General features: G+C 48.8%; 1 protein-coding gene across 1 annotated transcript in view; it reads right to left on the bottom strand.

Annotated features, from left to right (window-relative positions):
• Positions 1-713: 713 nt before the first annotated feature.
• The window catches only part of STARD10 (StAR related lipid transfer domain containing 10), a 34,142-nt gene continuing 10,767 nt past the window's right edge, over positions 714-24,088 (bottom strand). The window contains exons 2-6 of the mRNA XM_040426572.1: positions 18,161-18,308; positions 17,297-17,400; positions 12,009-12,126; positions 11,778-11,830; positions 714-1,394 (exon numbers count right to left, since the gene is read on the bottom strand). Coding sequence (XP_040282506.1) covers positions 1,167-1,394; positions 11,778-11,830; positions 12,009-12,126; positions 17,297-17,400; positions 18,161-18,308 — 651 coding nt within the window. The 3' untranslated portion in view covers positions 714-1,166. The remainder of the gene's footprint in view (positions 1,395-11,777; positions 11,831-12,008; positions 12,127-17,296; positions 17,401-18,160; positions 18,309-24,088) is intronic.

Below are 24,088 nucleotides of genomic sequence, written 5' to 3' on the forward strand. Positions count from 1 at the left end.
TATACCGGAGAGTGAACCCCGTGTCATACATCTCTCCCTTCTCCACTGAAGTTACAGGCCCACAGCCTGAGGCTGCACTACTGAGACACTCTGATGTCATGGAGCGCTGTGAGAATCCTCGTCAGTTCTGTCCATCACACAGTGGCGGTATACCGGCGGACACGGACAATAACTCTCATCATAGCTCAGCTCTTCACTCTCGGGGGGTCTGCGGCCTTGGTGGTGGGATACGAGAGGCCTGACATTATTGATGCACATTCAGGGCCAGGAGGGGGCGCTCCTCCCCTCACAGACCCCTGACGGACATCAGCCAGTCAGGAGCCCTCTACTCGTTGTCATGGTAACGGTTCTGACCGAGCGCCACCAAAAGGCAGCCTGTGTTAACCATTCGTGAGCCGGGACCAGGGCGCGAGGTGACCAGTCATTATGTCCTGAAACGCACTGGTGCCAACCTGAGGGCATCTAGTAGTAATACCGTCCCTGGCACTGGGGCAAATTGGTATTTCTGGGGCCCCTGACACAGCACTAGGCTCCTCCCCCATTGGCCCAATAAGCCCCACCCTCAGCTCCACAGTACCGCCTGGGTGCTTCAGCTGCTTGACATTGGACAGGCCATGAGCCAGCAGAATACAGTATGCAGCTTTGGAAGTGACTAGAGTAGAAATAAAGCAAAGGTGTCTGAGGACAAGGAGGAAATAAAAGCCATCACGTGATTAAATAAGAATAAATGTTTAATATTTCTATGGTAAGCAGATGTGTCAGAGGGCACTGCCACCTCCACCCGATGCCTGCCCGTCATGCCGCCGCCGACGCCGTACACTCACAATCACAAAAGAGACGACTGAAACATTAAATTCCCTAAAAACAAATGTGGACAGAGCCCGCTTCTGAAGGTTCGTTACAGTGTGACAGGGTGAGCCCGCACTTGTAGAGTTGTCATGGCGATGAGCATGTGACCAGATCCGAAGCCTCGTCATCCTAGTCACTGACACACATGATTCTAGCAGAACCCGGCACCATTGGGTTTGGTATAAAAATCAATTCTTCCCCTTTAAAACCTATTCCCCCTCCCCCACTTGGTCCCTCTTCACCGACTCCACATCCGAAGAGCTGGGGACCTGAGGGGCCCCATCATGGCATAAGAGTCTGGTGGAGGGTCCGCAGGGTCAGTTGACGCTGTCCTCGTCGCTGCCCTCCCCCCGGTCATCCTTGGTCTCTGCCACACAGCTCTCGTCTATGTTCTCCAGGGAGTCGGCGTGCAGGACGGACACCTCCGACAAGCTGATGGTCGGGAGGACGCTCTGCTCGGGGTACAGCCAGGGCTTATGTTGGGGGTTGTGCTTCTTCTTCCAGTCCGGATACTTCAGGCAAGCCTTATACATCTTCTTCATGGCCTAGAAAAGAGGAGTGAACATGAACCCCCATCATCTAACTCCAATACCACAACACCCCCCCATCATCTCAGACTACTATCCCACTATCTGACCCCATCACACCAATACCACAACAACCCTCCCATCATCTCATACTACTATCCCACTATCTGACCCCATCACACCAGTACCACAACAACCCCCATCATCTCAGACTACTATCCCACTATCTGACCCCATCACACCAATACCACAACAACCCTCCCATCATCTCATACTACTATCCCACTATCTGACCCCATCACACCAGTACCACAACAACCCCCATCATCTCAGACTACTATCCCACTATCTGACCCCATCACACCAATACCACAACAACCCTCCCATCATCTCATACTACTATCCCACTATCTGACCCCATCACACCAATACCACAACCAGTACCACACCACAACCACACCAGTACCACAACAACCCCCCCATCATCTCATACTACTATCCCACTATCTGACCCCATCATCTAACTCCAATACCACAACACCCTCCCATCATCTCATACTACTATCCCACTATCTGACCCCATCATCTAACTCCAATACCACAACAACCCTCCCATCATCTCATACTACTATCCCACTATCTGACCCCATCATCTAACTCCAATACCACAACAACCCTCCCATCATCTCATACTACTATCCCACTATCTGACCCCATCACACCAGTACCACAACAACCCTCCCATCATCTCATACTACTATCCCACTATCTGACCCCATCACACTAGTACCACAACAACCCTCCCATCATCTCATACTACTATCCCACTATCTGACCCCATCATCTAACTCCAATACCACAACAACCCCCCCATCATCTCAGACTACTATCCCACTATCTGACCCCATCACACCAATACCACAACAACCCCCCCCATCATCTCATACTACTATCCCACTATCTGACCCCATCACACTAGTACCACAACAACCCTCCCATCATCTCATACTACTATCCCACTATCTGACCCCATCATCTAACTCCAATACCACAACAACCCCCCCATCATCTCATACTACTATCCCACTATCTGACCCCATCACACCAATACCACAACAACCCTCCCATCATCTCATACTACTATCCCACTATCTGACCCCATCACACCAATACCACAACAACCCTCCCATCATCTCATACTACTATCCCACTATCTGACCCCATCACACCAATACCACAACAACCCTCCCATCATCTCATACTACTATCCCACTATCTGACCCCATCATCTAACTCCAATACCACAACAACCCCCCCATCATCTCAGACTACTATCCCACTATCTGACCCCATCACACCAGTACCACAACAACTCTCCCATCATCTCATACTACTATCCCACTATCTGACCCCATCACACCAGTACCACAACAACTCTCCCATCATCTCATACTACTATCCCACTGACCCCATCACACCAATACAACAACCCTCCCATCATCTCATACTACTATCCCACTATCTGATCCCATCACACCATTACCACAACAACCCTCCCATCATCTCATACTACTATCCCACTATATGACCCATCACACCAGTACCACAACAACCCTCCCATCATCTCATACTACTATCCCACTATCTGACCCCATCACACCAATACCACAACAGTACCACAACCAGTACCACACCACAACCACACCAGTACCACAACAACCCTCCCATCATCTCATACTACTATCCCACTGACCCCATCACACCAATACAACAACCCTCCCATCATCTCATACTACTATCCCACTATCTGACCCCATCACACCAGTACCACAACAACCCTCCCATCATCTCATACTACTATCCCACTATCTGACCCCATCACACCAATACCACAACAACCTTCCCATCATCTCATACTACTATCCCACTATCTGACCCCATCACACCAGTACCACAACAACCCCCCCATCATCTCATACTACTATCCCACTATCTGACCCAATCACACCAGTACCACAACACCCCCCCCCCCCCATCATCTCATACTACTATCCCACTATCTGACCCCATCACACCAGTACCACAACAACCCTCCCATCATCTCATACTACTATCCCACTATCTGACTCCATCACACCAGTACCACAACAACTCTCCCATCATCTCATACTACTATCCCACTATCTGACCCCATCACACCAGTACCACAACAACTCTCCCATCATCTCATACTACTATCCCACTATCTGACCCCATCACACCAGTACCACAACAACCCCCCCATCATCTCATACTACTATCCCACTATCTGACCCCATCACACTAGTACCACAACAACCCTCCCATCATCTCATACTACTATCCCACTATCTGACCCCATCATCTAACTCCAATACAACAACAACCCCCCCATCATCTCATACTACTATCCCACTATCTGACCCCATCACACCAATACCACAACACCCCCCCATCATCTCATACTACTATCCCACTATCTGACCCCATCACACCAATACCACAACAACCCTCCCATCATCTCATACTACTATCCCACTATCTGACCCCATCATCTAACTCCAATACCACAACAACCCCCCCATCATCTCAGACTACTATCCCACTATCTGACCCCATCACACCAATACCACAACAACCCCCCCATCATCTCAGACTACTATCCCACTATCTGACCCCATCATCTAACTCCAATACCACAACAACCCCCCCATCATCTCAGACTACTATCCCACTATCTGACCCCATCACACCAATACCACAACAACCCCCCCATCATCTCAGACTACTATCCCACTATCTGACCCCATCATCTAACTCCAATACCACAACAACCCCCCCATCATCTCAGACTACTATCCCACTATCTGACCCCATCATCTAACTCCAATACCACAACAACCCCCCCATCATCTCAGACTACTATCCCACTATCTGACCCCATCACACCAGTACCACAACAACCCCCCCATCATCTCATACTACTATCCCACTATCTGACCCCATCACACCAGTACCACAACACCCCCCCATCATCTCATACTACTATCCCACTATCTGACCCCATCACACCAGTACCACAACAACCCCCCCATCATCTCATACTACTATCCCACTATCTGACCCCATCACACTAGTACCACAACAACCCTCCCATCATCTCATACTACTATCCCACTATCTGACCCCATCATCTAACTCCAATACCACAACAACCCCCCCCATCATCTCATACTACTATCCCACTATCTGACCCCATCACACCAATACCACAACAACCCTCCCATCATCTCATACTACTATCCCACTATCTGACCCCATCACACCAATACCACAACAACCCTCCCATCATCTCATACTACTATCCCACTATCTGACCCCATCATCTAACTCCAATACCACAACAACCCCCCCATCATCTCAGACTACTATCCCACTATCTGACCCCATCACACCAATACCACAACAACCCCCCCATCATCTCAGACTACTATCCCACTATCTGACCCCATCATCTAACTCCAATACCACAACAACCCCCCCATCATCTCAGACTACTATCCCACTATCTGACCCCATCACACCAGTACCACAACAACTCTCCCATCATCTCATACTACTATCCCACTATCTGACCCCATCACACCAGTACCACAACAACTCTCCCATCATCTCATACTACTATCCCACTATCTGACCCCATCACACCAGTACCACAACAACTCTCCCATCATCTCATACTACTATCCCACTATCTGACCCCATCACACCAGTACCACAACAACCCTCCCATCATCTCATACTACTATCCCACTATCTGACCCATCACACCAGTACCACAACAACCCTCCCATCATCTCATACTACTATCCCACTCTCTGACCCCATCACACCAATACCACAACAGTACCACAACCAGTACCACACCACAACCACACCAGTACCACAACAACCCTCCCATCATCTCATACTACTATCCCACTGACCCCATCACACCAATACAACAACCCTCCCATCATCTCATACTACTATCCCACTATCTGATCCCATCACACCAGTACCACAACAACCCTCCCATCATCTCATACTACTATCCCACTATCTGACCCCATCACACCAGTACCACAACAACCCCCCCATCATCTCATACTACTATCCCACTATCTGACCCAATCACACCAGTACCACAACAACCCCCCCCCATCATCTCATACTACTATCCCACTATCTGACCCCATCACACCAGTACCACAACAACCCTCCCATCATCTCATACTACTATCCCACTATCTGACCCCATCACACCAGTACCACAACAACTCTCCCATCATCTCATACTACTATCCCACTATCTGACCCCATCACACCAGTACCACAACAACCCCCCCATCATCTCATACTACTATCCCACTATCTGACCCCATCACACCAGTACCACAACAACCCCCCCCCCCCCCATCATCTCATACTACTATCCCACTATCTGACCCCATCACACCAGTACCACAACAACTCTCCCATCATCTCATACTACTATCCCACTATCTGACCCCATCACACCAATACCACAACAGTACCACAACCAGTACCACACCACAACCACACCAGTACCAGTACCACAACAACCCTCCCATCATCTCATACTACTATCCCACTGACCCCATCACACCAATACAACAACCCTCCCATCATCTCATACTACTATCCCACTATCTGACCCCATCACACCAGTACCACAACAACTCTCCCATCATCTCATACTACTATCCCACTATCTGACCCCATCACACCAGTACCACAACAACCCCCCCATCATCTCATACTACTATCCCACTATCTGACCCCATCACACCAGTACCACAACAACCCCCCCCCCATCATCTCATACTACTATCCCACTATCTGACCCCATCACACCAGTACCACAACAACTCTCCCATCATCTCATACTACTATCCCACTATCTGACCCCATCACACCAATACCACAACAGTACCACAACCAGTACCACACCACAACCACACCAGTACCACAACAACCCTCCCATCATCTCATACTACTATCCCACTATCTGACCCCATCACACCAGTACCACAACAACTCTCCCATCATCTCATACTACTATCCCACTATCTGACCCCATCACACCAGTACCACAACAACCCTCCCATCATCTCATACTACTATCCCACTATCTGACTCCATCACACCAGTACCACAACAACTCTCCCATCATCTCATACTACTATCCCACTATCTGACCCCATCACACCAGTACCACAACAACTCTCCCATCATCTCATACTACTATCCCACTATCTGACCCCATCACACCAGTACCACAACAACCCCCCCATCATCTCATACTACTATCCCACTATCTGACCCCATCACACTAGTACCACAACAACCCTCCCATCATCTCATACTACTATCCCACTATCTGACCCCATCATCTAACTCCAATACCACAACAACCCCCCCATCATCTCATACTACTATCCCACTATCTGACCCCATCACACCAATACCACAACAACCCTCCCATCATCTCATACTACTATCCCACTATCTGACCCCATCACACCAATACCACAACAACCCTCCCATCATCTCATACTACTATCCCACTATCTGACCCCATCATCTAACTCCAATACCACAACAACCCCCCCCATCATCTCAGACTACTATCCCACTATCTGACCCCATCACACCAATACCACAACAACCCCCCCATCATCTCAGACTACTATCCCACTATCTGACCCCATCATCTAACTCCAATACCACAACAACCCCCCCATCATCTCAGACTACTATCCCACTATCTGACCCCATCACACCAGTACCACAACAACTCTCCCATCATCTCATACTACTATCCCACTATCTGACCCCATCACACCAGTACCACAACAACTCTCCCATCATCTCATACTACTATCCCACTATCTGACCCCATCACACCAGTACCACAACAACCCTCCCATCATCTCATACTACTATCCCACTGACCCCATCACACCAATACAACAACCCTCCCATCATCTCATACTACTATCCCACTATCTGATCCCATCACACCAGTACCACAACAACCCTCCCATCATCTCATACTACTATCCCACTATCTGACCCATCACACCAGTACCACAACAACCCTCCCATCATCTCATACTAGTATCCCACTATCTGACCCCATCACACCAATACCACAACCAGTACCACAACAACCCTCCCATCATCTCATACTACTATCCCACTGACCCCATCACACCAATACAACAACCCTCCCATCATCTCATACTACTATCCCACTATCTGACCCCATCACACCAGTACCACAACAACCCTCCCATCATCTCATACTACTATCCCACTATCTGACCCCATCACACCAATACCACAACAACCTTCCCATCATCTCATACTACTATCCCACTATCTGACCCCATCACACCAGTACCACAACAACCCCCCCATCATCTCATACTACTATCCCACTATCTGACCCAATCACACCAGTACCACAACACCCCCCCCCCATCATCTCATACTACTATCCCACTATCTGACCCCATCACACCAGTACCACAACAACCCTCCCATCATCTCATACTACTATCCCACTATCTGACTCCATCACACCAGTACCACAACAACTCTCCCATCATCTCATACTACTATCCCACTATCTGACCCCATCACACCAGTACCACAACAACCCCCCCATCATCTCATACTACTATCCCACTATCTGACCCCATCACACCAGTACCACAACAACCCCCCCCCCCCCATCATCTCATACTACTATCCCACTATCTGACCCCATCACACCAGTACCACAACAACTCTCCCATCATCTCATACTACTATCCCACTATCTGACCCCATCACACCAATACCACAACAGTACCACAACCAGTACCACACCACAACCACACCAGTACCACAACAACCCTCCCATCATCTCATACTACTATCCCACTGACCCCATCACACCAATACAACAACCCTCCCATCATCTCATACTACTATCCCACTATCTGACCCCATCACACCAGTACCACAACAACTCTCCCATCATCTCATACTACTATCCCACTATCTGACCCCATCACACCAGTACCACAACAACCCCCCCATCATCTCATACTACTATCCCACTATCTGACCCCATCACACCAGTACCACAACAACCCCCCCCCCCCATCATCTCATACTACTATCCCACTATCTGACCCCATCACACCAGTACCACAACAACTCTCCCATCATCTCATACTACTATCCCACTATCTGACCCCATCACACCAATACCACAACAGTACCACACCAGTACCACAACAACCCTCCCATCATCTCATACTACTATCCCACTATCTGACCCCATCACACCAGTACCACAACAACTCTCCCATCATCTCATACTACTATCCCACTATCTGACCCCATCACACCAGTACCACAACAACCCTCCCATCATCTCATACTACTATCCCACTATCTGACCCATCACACCAGTACCACAACAACCCTCCCATCATCTCATACTACTATCCCACTATCTGACCCCATCACACCAATACCACAACAGTACCACAACCAGTACCACACCACAACCACACCAGTACCACAACAACCCCCCCATCATCTCATACTACTATCCCACTATCTGACCCCATCACACCAGTACCACAACAACTCTCCCATCATCTCATACTACTATCCCACTATCTGACCCCATCACACCAATACCACAACAACCTTCCCATCATCTCATACTACTATCCCACTATCTGACCCCATCACACCAGTACCACAACAACCCTCCCATCATCTCATACTACTATCCCACTATCTGACTCCATCACACCAGTACCACAACCAGTACCACACCAGTACCACAACAACCCTCCCATCATCTCATACTACTATCCCACTATCTGACCCCATCACACCAGTACCACAACAACCTTCCCATCATCTCTTCCCTTTCTTCTGACCAATCACCAAACCCCAGTCTAAGATACACCCCTTCTCTGCCAACCTACAACCCCACCCCCCCCATTATCCCACCATGCCATTCTACCCCATCATACTACTATCACATCTAATATACCCTCCCCCATTACGTCACGTGACCACTCTTTACCTTATCACCCTTCTGTACTCACCACTCCCGATTCCCACCTCAATACCATTCCGCTATCTGACCTTATAATCCTGCCCCATTAACCTCCCCCTGCACCATACTGACATACAAGCCTGTCTTCCCGTTTACGTTCCATTTTTTGCGTTCCGTAAACGGAACCATTAATTTCAATGGGTCCGCAAAAAATACTGCAAATGTACTCATGCATTCCGTTTCCGTATTTCCATTTTTCTGTTCAAAGATGGAACATGTCCTTTTATTGTCCGCATAACGGACAAGGATAGGACTGTTCTATCAGGGGCCGGCTGTTCCATTCCGCAAAAAACAGAATGCACATGGATGTCATCCGTATTTTTTGGGGACCGCAAAACACTAAAATAGCCATACGGCCGTGTGCAATAGGCCTTATCCAAAGGACAGTCCTCTGCATCCCTCTCCACCACAGTCCTCTGCATCCCTCTCCACCACAGTCCTCTGCATCCCTCTCCACCACAGTCCTCTGCATCCCTCTCCACCACAGTCCTCTGCATCCCTCTCCACCACAGTCCTCTGCATCCCTCTCCACCACAGTCCTCTGCATCCCTCTCCACCACAGTCCTCTGCATCCCTCTCCACCACAGTCCTCTGCATCCCTCTCCACCACAGTCCTCTGCATCCCTCTCCACCACAGTCCTCTGCATCCCTCTCCACCACAGTCCTCTGCATCCCTCTCCACCACAGTCCTCTGCATCCCTCTCCACCACAGTCCTCTGCATCCCTCTCCACCACAGTCCTCTGCATCCCTCTCCACCACAGTCCTCTGCATCCCTCTCCACCACAGTCCTCTGCATCCCTCTCCACCACAGTCCTCTGCATCCCTCTCCACCACAGTCCTCTGCATCCCTCTCCACCACAGTCCTCTGCATCCCTCTCCACCACAGTCCTCTGCATCCCTCTCCACCACAGTCCTCTGCATCCCTCTCCACCACAGTCCTCTGCATCCCTCTCCACCACAGTCCTCTGCATCCCTCTCCACCACAGTCCTCTGCATCCCTCTCCACCACAGTCCTCTGCATCCCTCTCCACCACAGTCCTCTGCATCCCTCTCCACCACAGTCCTCTGCATCCCTCTCCACCACAGTCCTCTGCATCCCTCTCCACCACAGTCCTCTGCATCCCTCTCCACCACAGTCCTCTGCATCCCTCTCCACCACAGTCCTCTGCATCCCTCTCCACCACAGTCCTCTGCATCCCTCTCCACCACAGTCCTCTGCATCCCTCTCCACCACAGTCCTCTGCATCCCTCTCCACCACAGTCCTCTGCATCCCTCTCCACCACAGTCCTCTGCATCCCTCTCCACCACAGTCCTCTGCATCCCTCTCCACCACAGTCCTCTGCATCCCTCTCCACCACAGTCCTCTGCATCCCTCTCCACCACAGTCCTCTGCATCCCTCTCCACCACAGTCCTCTGCATCCCTCTCCACCACAGTCCTCTGCATCCCTCTCCACCACAGTCCTCTGCATCCCTCTCCACCACAGTCCTCTGCATCCCTCTCCACCACAGTCCTCTGCATCCCTCTCCACCACAGTCCTCTGCATCCCTCTCCACCACAGTCCTCTGCATCCCTCTCCACCACAGTCCTCTACATCCCTCTCCACCACAGTCCTCTGCATCCCTCTCCACCACAGTCCTCTACATCCCTCTCCACCACAGTCCTCTACATCCCTCTCCACCACAGTCCTCTACATCCCTCTCCACCACAGTCCTCTACATCCCTCTCCACCACAGTCCTCTACATCCCTCTCCACCACAGTCCTCTACATCCTTCTCCACCACAGTCCTCTACATCCTTCTCCACCACAGTCCTCTACATCCTTCTCCACCACAGTCCTCTACATCCCTCTCCACCACAGTCATCTCCATTCTTATCCTCCATACAATCGTATCCAGTCTAGACATTGCTCTGTGAGCTAAACATCCTGAACATTGCATTAAACTAGATTTGTGCAGCTGATGTGTTCGGATCACAGGGCATTGTCCAGTCAGGACACAATCTTCTCAGCTGATCACTATGTCCGTTTACTGCCTCTGAATGTCAACAAGAGTGTTCTCATTCACTGACAGCAAACAGAGAGCTTAAAGATGGTAAGGAATAGGAAATGTACCAAAAAGTTGTAGAAAGTTTATAAAGTTATTAATCATTATTTCTATACCTCAGCATCCTCCAAGCTGTCACTTACTTTTGGTGCCAGGAACTGTGAGGACTTGTTCACCACCCACTTCGGCAAAGACCCTAGAGAAGAAGAGAGCAGAGATAAGGATGCGTCTCATCATACAGGAGCCACAGAGGACTATGGTCCTGGCCTCCTGACCCTGTGGACGCATGGACGTCTGGAGCCCCCGGACATACATTTCCATGAGCATATTACTACTCCCAGCATCCCCTGGTGCAGAAGATGTACATCACTCACCTCTGGGGTCCACCTGGGCAAGGTAGATGAGGGTACAGTTGCTGGGGCCCCCTCCCTGGATGAGGTAGCCTGTCTGGATGGACACTGCTCTCACCAGGTCCTTTTTCGGGGGGTATTTCTGTAACAGAAGAGAAGTTGTAAAATCTTTAGCGTTAGCATCTTACCGATTCATTTAAAGTGGCACCCCACCTTTAACCACATTAAAATAGAAACCCCAGAAATCACGTGTTATCCTCCAGTCACATCCAGAGCTGCATTCAGAACTGCACCGGCTTCCTGTTAGCTCTCAGGTGAATGGCATATCACTGATGCCCCCTACTGGTGCAGTGTCTGTACGGAGCATGCCCTGCTGTGGTGCATAGACGATACCACGTACACTGGAACATGATCTGAATAATAGAACTGGGTCCTCCTGAAGGCGATGCAGCCATAGTGACAGCTACTGCGCCCCCCAGCTGTTATATACGGGGCGGCGCGCCTCCTGTAAGAGATGGCGGTCTGTACACCGGTGTCTGATCCCAAGGAACAAGAAGTACAAGGGCGTCCCGGATTCCGTAGCAGAAAACGCCTGTCTTCCGCCTTGGAATCCGCCATCAACAGCCTCCCATTCACTTAAATTGACAAACGACCACCATGACCACACGGTAGCGTGTTCCTAGAAGTGGATTGATGGTGGAATCTAAGTCAATGGGGAAGCAGAAAAAAATAATTCCTTGCGGTTTTGGAAGCAGTTTTACAAGTGTTTTTAGCAGTGTTTCTGCCACTAAAAACCCTTCTGAACTGTCCCAGCCAAGGACTGAGTTAGAAAGGCAGAGGCAAACACTCTTCTGGACCCGCACCGGGCGCACTCTTCTGGACCCGCACCGGGCGCACTCTTCTGGACCCGCACCGGGCGCACTCTTCTGGACCCGCACCGGGCGCACTCTTCTGGACCCGCACCGGGCGCACTCTTCTGGACCCGCACCGGGCGCACTCTTCTGGACCCGCACCGGGCGCACTCTTCTGGACCCGCACCGGGCGCACTCTTCTGGACCCGCACCGGGCGCACTCTTCTGGACCCGCACCGGGCGCACTCTTCTGGACCTCCACCACCAAATTAGAAATCTGCCACCAAAAATGACCCATTTTCAGCTACTGATTTTGCAGTGTAAACATAGTCTAATTGTGACTGCAGCTCTAGATGTGACTGGAGTAGAATAGAAGATGAAATTGAGGTCCCATTTACACGACCATATCAGTTTTTGCAGACGCGGTTACTGGCTGCGTGCGCTCGGCATTTTGCAGATCAGAACATCCGGCTCCTGATAGAAATGCCTATTACTATCCACAAAACAGACAATAGGACATGTTCGATTTTTTTTCATGGGGCCGCGGAACGGACATACGGATGCATTGAAATGAATGGGTCCTCATCCAATCTGCAAAAAATGCGGATCGGATGCAGACTGAGAATACAGTCGTGTGAATGGGGCTTTAGGATGAATACAAGATCAGAACAGGATTTACACAGCGACTGCACATTGTATGTAGATTGTGACGCTACATCTACATGATGCACGTGGAGAGCGGCTCAGACGTGAGGCCTACACTGCCTTCTCCATGGTCCTGATTAGAGGAGAGCGAATTTCAGGTTATGAAATTCATTCATGCTTTGTTTACTGGTAAAAGGTGAAATGCGTTATGGATTCCGTTACCACGAACCATAACGCAATTCTATGACGGAATGCATAACGAAATGGCTTTAGAGGAATTCCGTTATTTATTCCATCATAATAGAAGTCTTTGGGCTGCAAAACGGATTCGTCCCGTTTCCATTATGCAGGGGAGGACTCGGGATCGGGATCAGGGGGGGAGGACTCGGGATCGGGATCAGGGGGGGAGGACTCGGGATCGGGATCAGGGGGGGAGGACTCGGGATCGGGATCAGGGGGGGAGGACTCGGGATCGGGATCAGGGGGGGAGGACTCGGGATCGGGATCAGGGGGGGAGGACTCGGGATCGGGATCAGGGGGGGAGGACTCGGGATCGGGATCAGGGGGGGAGGACTCGGGATCGGGATCAGGGGGGGAGGACTCGGGATCGGGATCAGGGGGGGAGGACTCGGGATCGGGATCAGGGGGGGAGGACTCGGGATCGGGATCAGGGGGGGAGGACTCGGGATCGGGATCAGGGGGGGAGGACTCGGGATCGGGATCAGGGGGGGAGGACTCGGGATCGGGATCAGGGGGGAGGACTCGGGATCGGGATCAGGGGGAGGACTCGGGATCGGGATCAGGGGGAGGACTCCCCTGCATAACGAAAAAGGGACGGATCCGTTTTGCATTCCATCATAGAATTGCCTTATGGTCTGTGGTAACGGAATCCATAACACAATTCTGCTTTTACCACCAAACGAAGCGTGAACGAATTTCAAAATATGAAATTTGCTCGTCTCTAGTCCGGATTTTACTGGGAAGCTCAGTACTAAGTACAGGAGTCCATAAAGAGGGGCGAAAATGTACGGCTCTGACCTGCCCTAGTAAATGTCATGTATATGTACACACAGATCCCATGCAGTGAACAGACAGGGCCAACCAGGACCCATTTAGCGCATGGGACAAACATAGTACGTATACTACACGGATACATACTGCATACAGTGCCCAGCTATATAGTGCATACAGTGCCCAGCTATATACTGCATACAGTGCCCAGCTATATAGTGCATACAGTGCCCAGCTCTATAGTGCATACAGTGCCCAGCTCTATAGTGCATACAGTGCCCAGCTCTATAGTGCATACAGTGCCCAGCTAAATAGTGCATACAGTGCCCAGCTATATACCGCATACAGTGCCCAGCTATATACCGCATACAGTGCCCAGCTATATAGTGCATACAGTGCCCAGCTATATAGTGCATACAGTGCCCAGCTATATAGTGCATACAGTGCCCAGCTATATAGTGCATACAGTGCCCAGCTATATAGTGCATACAGTGCCCAGCTATATAGTGCATACAGTGCCCAGCTATATAGTGCATACAGTGCCCAGCTATATACTGCATACAGTGCCCAGCTATATAGTGCATACAGTGCCCAGCTATATATACTGCATACAGTGCCCAGCTATATAGTGCATACAGTGCCCAGCTCTATACTGCATACAGTGCCCAGCTATATATACTGCATACAGTGCCCAGCTATATAGTGCATACAGTGCCCAGCTATATATACTGCATACAGTGCCCAGCTATATATACTGCATACAGTGCCCAGCTATATATACTGCATACAGTGCCCAGCTATATATACTGCATACAGTGCCCAGCTATATATACTGCATACAGTGCCCAGCTATATACTGCATACAGTGCCCAGCTATATAGTGCATAGTGCCCAGCTATATATACTGCATACAGTGCCCAGCTATATATACTGCATACAGTGCCCAGCTATATATACTGCATACAGTGCCCAGCTATATATAGTGCATACAGTGCCCAGCTCTATAGTGCATACAGTGCCCAGCTATATATACTGCATACAGTGCCCAGCTATATACTGCATACAGTGCCCAGCTATATACTGCATACAGTGCCCAGCTATATATACTGCATACAGTGCCCAGCTATATATACTGCATACAGTGCCCAGCTATATACTGCATACAGTGCCCAGCTATATACTGCATACAGTGCCCAGCTATATAGTGCGCTATACTTTGCTTGATAGTGTCGCACTGACACTTGCTGTGACATTGACCCTCAGGACATTATCTGGGGGTCTCACTACTGCTAAACCCTATTCCTATCACACAGTCCCGGGAAATGTGCGGTCCAGGCTTCTACATATCAATCACGGTGTTTTATTTGTGTCAAGCTGCGATTGAAAGTGACCTAGATTTATAACGAGAATTCAGAGCTGAAATTATCCCAATACATGTAAATCAGATCGTGCAGAGCGCAGAACACGTCAGACGGACTAAAAACAGCCGCGATCGGCATCTGTGTTTACCCAGAAATGTCTGAGGAGACAGAACACGAAGAAATAGAGAGGAAGGGACAGGCGTCGGGAGGAAACTAACCCGAGAATCAGTGCCGAGCAAAGCTCATAGCATTATACACAGGAGCTGACCAGGTTATACCAGCTGTACATATATAATTATATACAGGAGATGCCCAGGTTATACCAGCTGTACATATATAATTATATACAGGAGATGCCCAGGTTATACCAGCTGTACATATATAATTATATACAGGAGATGCCCAGGTTATACCAGCTGTACATATATAATTATATACAGGAGATGCCCAGGTTATACCAGCTGTACATATATAATTATACACAGGAGATGCCCAGGTTATACCAGCTGTACATATATAATTATATACAGGAGATGCCCAGGTTATACCAGCTGTACATATATAATTATACACAGGAGATGCCCAGGTTATACCAGCTGTACATATATAATTATACACAGGAGATGCCCAGGTTATACCAGCTGTACATATATAATTATATACAGGAGATGCCCAGGTTATACCAGCATGGTCCATATCACTATATACAGGAAGATGTATAACTTATACCAGCTGTACATATATAATTATATACAGGAGATGCCCAGGTTATACCAGCTGTACATATATAATTATATACAGGAGATGCCCAGGTTATACCAGCTGTACATATATAATTATATACAGGAGATGCCCAGGTTATACCAGCTGTACATATATAATTATACACAGGAGATGCCCAGGTTATACCAGCTGTACATATATAATTATATACAGGAGATGCCCAGGTTATACCAGCTGTACATATATAATTATACACAGGAGATGCCCAGGTTATACCAGCTGTACATATATAATTATACACAGGAGATGCCCAGGTTATACCAGCTGTACATATATAATTATATACAGGAGATACCCAGGTTATACCAGCTGTACATATATAATTATATACAGGAGATGCCCAGGTTATACCAGCTGTACATATATAATTATACACAGGAGATGCCCAGGTTATACCAGCTGTACATATATAATTATATACAGGAGATGCCCAGGTTATACCAGCTGTACATATATAATTATACACAGGAGATGCCCAGGTTATACCAGCTGTATATATATAATTATATACAGGAGATGCCCAGGTTATACCAGCTGTACATATATAATATTCACAGGAGATGCCCAGGTTATACCAGCTGTACGTATATAATTATACACAGGAGATGCCCAGGTTATACCAGCTCAGCTCATGTTATAGCATTCTGTGTACTGCACTCACCGCATGTTTCACAGAGTAGTTCATGATGATGTAATCCTTCCCCATTGGCAGCCAGGAGCGCAGAGTGATGACATCTCGGTTCTTTAATGGTTTCGGACACTTCCCTGGGGAAATATTGATTATGTCAGAACGTCATCAACTTCGGCTCTAACATTCTTGAAGTCTTACACTGGAGGGTACGTTATATCTTATAATACACACCTCGGCTGCTGCAGAACCTCTTTTAGAATAAAAAATAGTAAGCTAAGCGATATGCCTTGTAGCTCCTCTAAGGAGGAAGAGAATAATGGTGGGGGAGGGGCACTATGGATGATATTGGTGGGACAGAGATCTGGGTGACATCAGAACACACGAGACATCCCGCTATCATCTACATACCGGCTCCAGTGACGTCCCGCTACCATCTACGTACCGGCTCCAGTGACGTCCCGCTACCATCTACATACCGGCTCCAGTGACGTCCCGCTACCATCTACATACCGGCTCCAGTGACGTCCCGCTACCATCTACATACCGGCTCCAGTGACGTCCCGCTACCATCTACATACCGGCTCCAGTGACATCCCGCTACCATCTACATACCGGCTCCAGTGACGTCCCGCTACCATCTACATACCGGCTCCAGTGACGTCCCGCTACCATCTACATACCGGCTCCAGTGACGTCCCGCTACCATCTACATACCGGCTCCAGTGACGTCCCGCTACCATCTACATACCGGCTCCAGTGACGTCCCGCTACCATCTACATACCGGCTCCAGTGACGTCCCGCTACCATCTACATACCGGCTCCAGTGACGTCCCGCTATCATCTACATACCGGCTCCAGTGACGTGAACTAGGATAATATTATTATCTGCTTACATGAGTAATACCCAATATCGGCATTGACGGTCAGTCTCCCGATATCAAAGGTCTCAATGACATTGGAGTCCCATTTCTTCCTATATTCCACATCGTGTAGAACGTCATAGAGAACCTCAGCGGACACATCTTTACATTCCATCCGGCACTGCAGAGGTCAGAAAAGACAGAGTGTGGTCGTTATATATAGTCACAGTATACGGAGGACCTATATCCCATCTAGTGTTAAGCGCGAATATTCTAATCGCGAATATCTTCGTAATTGCAAATATTCTAGAATCTTTATTATGCTGCCATATCTATTTTTTTTATAGTTATTTTACCTATCATTAATACATATTTATTTAAAGTGTATTTTAACATATTCATTTATTTTTATAGATATATTATTAAATCATTACATATAATATACAATACACAACATACAATAGACAACCACACAAAGGCTATATGCCAAAAGCCAGGTATGTGCAAGCCAACAACCTATCCATGAGACAGGTACAGCCGGCACACCTTACAATGGCAGCCTCGTGCACTATGAGACAACTAACAATAATCACATGATATTGCCAGGACCAGCTCTCATCTGACAGAGCCAGTAAGCCGCAAAGTTGCTTGGTTTAACTTGAATAGCTTGGGGGGACCTGCACACCTAGATCATTATCATTAGGGTGACAAAAATTTCAATAATTTTTTATTTTTTTTTTGGATGCCAGCTAACTCTTCTCTCACTGCTTAGAGGGCTGCATAACAATTTTTAGTTTTTTAATTGTCCTAATATTATATTCAATAACCTTTCTATACTGTTTTGTCATGTAAACTCATTTGCATAAACTTGAAAATGGGAAAGACATCCAAAAAGTATCTCAGTTGAAAAACAAGGCAGATTCTGCTAATTTGCATGTCTTTCCCATATTCAGTTTATGGAAATGAGTTTACATGACAAAAATAGTATAGAAAGGTTATTCAAGTAAAAAACTGAAAATTGTTATGCAGCCTTCCTAAGCAGTGAGAGAAGAGTTAGCTGGCATCCCAAAAAAAATCAGAATAAAAATCGGTAGATGAGAATTCTGAACACATTTCAGGCCCCTTCCTCTAGTCGCAGAGCTTACGCTCTAATGCTTTAGTACTTTCCAAGCAGCTGAGGTGCACATTTGAGCAGATTATGGCCGCCACATGGATGCAGCTCTCAGGCCTGGCTGGATTATGTGTCTACGGATGAGAGGACTATACAGATCAGAGCTCTGATAATCCACAGATTACCGGGGCCCTATGCGGAGATCTGCCCCTCTAAGTCACCGGATCGTCTTTACGTGTCATCCCCTATTATTAGCTGGTTTATCCCTGTAACTCCTGTGCAGCCGCATTACAATCTGACCAGATGCTCATGAGATTCACCACTCATTAGATGGATTCTCCAACTGTGACAACTTCATGTATCATATGACTGTCGGGTTGTCAGAGCCCCTGACAACTCAGCAATGAGATACAACCAAGGACGAATGATGTAAAATTGTCTAATCTGCAAATCCGTCTTCTGATCGACCAGATCAAGGGCTAAGAGAATAGAAATCTAAGGGGTCCTGCCTTCATGGGACATGGCAGGGAATGCCGAGGGGGCGGAGCCGTGACAACCGCCATATCTTCAGAGAATAAAGCATATAATGTACTACAATGTGATTATCAAATCTCCAGTATCCGGAGAGACAAGATCAATACCTTCCAGACATCAGACGCCGTGGAAACTAATGAGCACAGGGACCTTCCCGCTACAATGTATCCGATACCATCATTCCAATACTGTCTGCTGAGCGGTGTATCTAATCCTATCCTGTGTGATACTGTCTGCTGAGCTGTGTATCTAATCCTATCCTGTGTGATACTGTCTGCTGAGCTGTGTATCTAATCCTATCCTGTGTGATACTGTCTGCTGAGCTGTGTATATAATCCTATCCTGTGTGATACTGTCTGCTGAGCTGTGTATCTAATCCTATCCTGTGTGATACTGTCTGCTGAGCTGTGTATCTAATCCTCTCCTGTGTGATACTGTCTGCTGAGCTGTGTATCTAATTCCATCCTGTGTGATACTGTCTGCTGAGCTGTGTATCTAATCCTATCCTGTGTGATACTGTCTGCTGAGCCGTGTATCTAATCCTCTCCTGTGTGATACTGTCTGCTGAGCTGTGTATCTAATCCTGTGTGATACTGTCTGCTGAGCTGTGTATCTAATCCTGTGTGATACTACCGGTCCATTGATCTATGTATTGGTAGCAGTGTAGCGGAGGATGAGGGTTGTGGCTGGGCGGTTGGGGCATTCCTCATCTCAGGTGGGGGGGTCCACACTCGCTCTAGCGCCCACCATTCAGTTGATCTCATGGTCTGGGCAGTGACACTGTCTTAATTTCTCTTCCCTTTCAACATCTCTGCTTGCTGACAGAATAGAATGCATAGCGGAGAACCTTTCCGGGGCTGATGGACTTGTGACTGCACTGATACAATGTATCATTCTGTGTTCAGACTGGATACAACTGTAACAACCCCTCAGCGGAAAGATGGACAGGACGGGCTCTCAGCCTCTGGATGGAAGAATGTCCAAGTCAATGTCAGCAAGCAGAGGTCTTAAAAAAGGGTGGGAAAAAAAAAACATCATATAGTCTCAGTACTTTTCCTTTTACAATTGACAAACCCTCTGCTGCCAGGACGGGAGGTGGGTTGGCACTGCCCTGGCACTGACATCGCTCCACCTGGCATGTACTATACCTCCGACTCAATCGGCGACAAATTTTTTTAAACTGCAAAAGAAAAAACTGCACTAGAATACAATCCCCGGAAGAAGCCAGATCTACTGGCGAAACGGCGTTGGGTCAGGAGTTGGCCGAGAGATCTTTGCACCATTCAGGGTATGTTTAATTGTGTTCCTTCCATCTTAGGCCTCATGCACACGACCGTTGTGTGCACCCGTGGCCGTTGCTCCGTTTTCCGTGATTTTCTGCGGACCCATTGACTTTCAATGGGTCCGTTGAAAACTCGGAAAATGCACCGTTGTTCATCCGCGGCCGTGATCCGTGTCCTATTTTTTTGACGGACAACGGTTCACGGACCCATTCAAGTCAATGGGTCCGTGAAAAAACACGGATGCACACAAGGCCACCAATGATGGGGGATTTGGAACGTGATTTTAACTAGGGGGGAAGGGGGGGGAGATGTGAGGCCGCACTGGCCACCAATGATGGGGGATTCGGAACGCGATTTTAACTAGGGGGGGGGGGGGGGGAGGGGAGGCCGCACTGGCCACCAATGAATATAATATTGGGGAGGGAGGGGGTCTGCCCCCTCCTGCCTGGCAGCACCTGATCTCTTACAGGGGGCTATGATACGCACAATTAACCCTTTAGGTGCGGCACCTGAGGGGTTAATTGTGCGGATCACAGCCCCCTGTAAGAGATCAGGTGCTGCCAGGCAGCAGGGGGCAGTCATGTACACAGTTCTCAGTATATTCTAACTAGAAGCGTCCCCGTCACCATGGGAACGCCTCTGTGTTAGAATATACTGTCGGATATGAGTTTCACGATGTAACTCAAATCCGATGGTATATTCTAACATAGAGGCGTTCCCATGGTGATGGGGACGCTTCAAGTTAAAATATACCATCGGATTGGAGAAAACTCCGATCCGATGGTATATTAACTCCTGACTTTACATTGAAAGTCAATGGGGGACGGATCCGTTTGAAATGGCACCATATTGTGTCAACCTCAAACGGATCCGTCCCCATTGACTTGCACTGTAATTCAGGACGGATCCGTTTGGCTCCGCACGGCCAGGCGGACACCAAAACGACTATTTCCTTCATGTCCGTGGATCCTCCAAAAATCAAGGAAGACCCACGGACGAAAAAACAGTCACGGATCACGGACCTACGGACCCCGTTTTGCGGACCGTGAAAAAATACTGTCGTGTGCAGGAGGCCTTAGCCTCAGTCTCCACAATCGCCCCTGTTGCATTGTGTTTGGGGCGTTGCTGCCATGAGGCTCTGTATTTTCGGGCACCGATCTCCCGGCCGCTCCTCGGGTCCTGCTCCTCATCCGTGTGTCCCGCCTTGTGCTGCCTGTTTTATAATACATGTCTGTACTGTTCATATATATTTACAATAAATCTTTTTGGATTTTCATACATACGAAAGTTAGTTTCATTTTTTTGGTGACTACAATAACAAGTTGATGGAGAGGCAGGGTGGAGCGCCCCTTTAAGAAGCGGGTCTCATGTCGGGGTCTGTGTCGCCGGCCTCCATGTTGTGCCACGCAGACGTCTTGCACTCTCGCTGGGTCCCTGTGGACGGGCTGTAGCCGGGCAGGGAAAGAGATGCTGTGTTACCAGGCAACGGCGGAACACTTAACCCTGTGTGTGCTGCTGGTGCCCCCGCGGAGTGCATGGTTTTATAACAGCGGGGGTGGTGAAGACCCCCGGGCTGTGTGCATTATCTATTTAGGACACCGATCACATCTTCCCCTGGGATCATGAGCGGCGCGGCGGGGGGCCATGGCGTGGGCACTGACGATTTAAAGGGGAAGTCGGGACAGCTGTGAGAGTGGTGGTCTCTCATTGCCAGGACCCTCATAGAGGCCACAGCGCCTGGAAAATGGCGCAATGTGGGCGGCCCAACGCTCCGGTAATATAGCGCCCATCGAGAAGTCACAGCCATTGTGGCCTATGGAAAAGAAGAAAAAATAACGACGGATATGTCACTAAAATTACGATTATCCGTAAACCCAATCTGGATCCCTGACATGATGGCGACAAACGTTCATGCCACTGTGAGATGGAAACTAAGCACCAACTCCTGACCATAACCCTCATCATCCTCATCATTTACATTGAGGTCCAGGACTGTGTGTCCCATCCTTGATGTCGCCCCTGTGACGTACACCCATCACCCATCATCCCATCCTGCTCTTCCTTCGACCTTCAGCAAACCTCGACAAGGCCTTGAGAGTTAACCCCTTCTCTGCCAGTCCCTCCCAGCACAGAGACGTCACACAATTCTGATAAAGGCATTATATTACACCTCAGCCCACCACTCCCATCATCCGGCCTTCAGGACGTTCCCCATGATGCACTCACCAGTCACCATCTAGCCTTAACGCACTGCACCCCCACAACTCCCCCCCGACTGCAGCCGCCCCTTGTAGTTATCAGCCGCCATGTATAATGTATGAGGGGGGGGGAGGGGCAGGGTTCTATAGAATTCATTTCTTCTGCTGGGAGCAATCTAATCACATACAGCGCCCTGCGTCACCGCACAAACCGTGGAGCCGGATCATGACCTCACGTGTTTCCATGTAATAGGGATCAGTGGAGGACGCGCTGTTATGGGGGATCAGTGGAGGACGCGCTGTTATGGGGGATCCGTGGGGGACGCGCTGTTATGGGGGATCCGTGGAGGACGCGCTGTTATGGGGGATCAGTGGAGGACGCGCTGTTATGGGGGATCCGTGGGGGACGCGCTGTTATGGGGGATCCGTGGAGGACACGCTGTTATGGGGGATCCGTGGAGGACACGCTGTTATGGGGGATCCGTGGAGGACACGCTGTTATGGGGGATCTGTGGATATTGGTATCAGGGCATTGTAGTACCAAATGTTGGGGGTTGTAGTATCATTTCTCTGGTATTCCTGGGCGCTGGACGTACAGTATTGTGCTAAGGTTTTAGGCAGGTGTGGAAAATGCAACAAAGTAAGAAAACTTCCAGAATAGAAATGTTAATTGTTTATTTTTTTTATAAATTAAAAAGAAGAAAAGAGAAATCTAAAACGAAGGAATATTTGCTGTTACCGCCCTTCGCCTCCAGCATCTGCTCCTCTAGGTACACTCACACACGGATCTCTAAGGAACTTGGCAGGGAGGATTTTTTTGGAGAACTAAGCACAA

Source organism: Bufo bufo, chromosome 3, assembly GCF_905171765.1.
Source record: "Bufo bufo chromosome 3, aBufBuf1.1, whole genome shotgun sequence".
Classification (NCBI taxonomy): domain Eukaryota; kingdom Metazoa; phylum Chordata; class Amphibia; order Anura; family Bufonidae; genus Bufo; species Bufo bufo.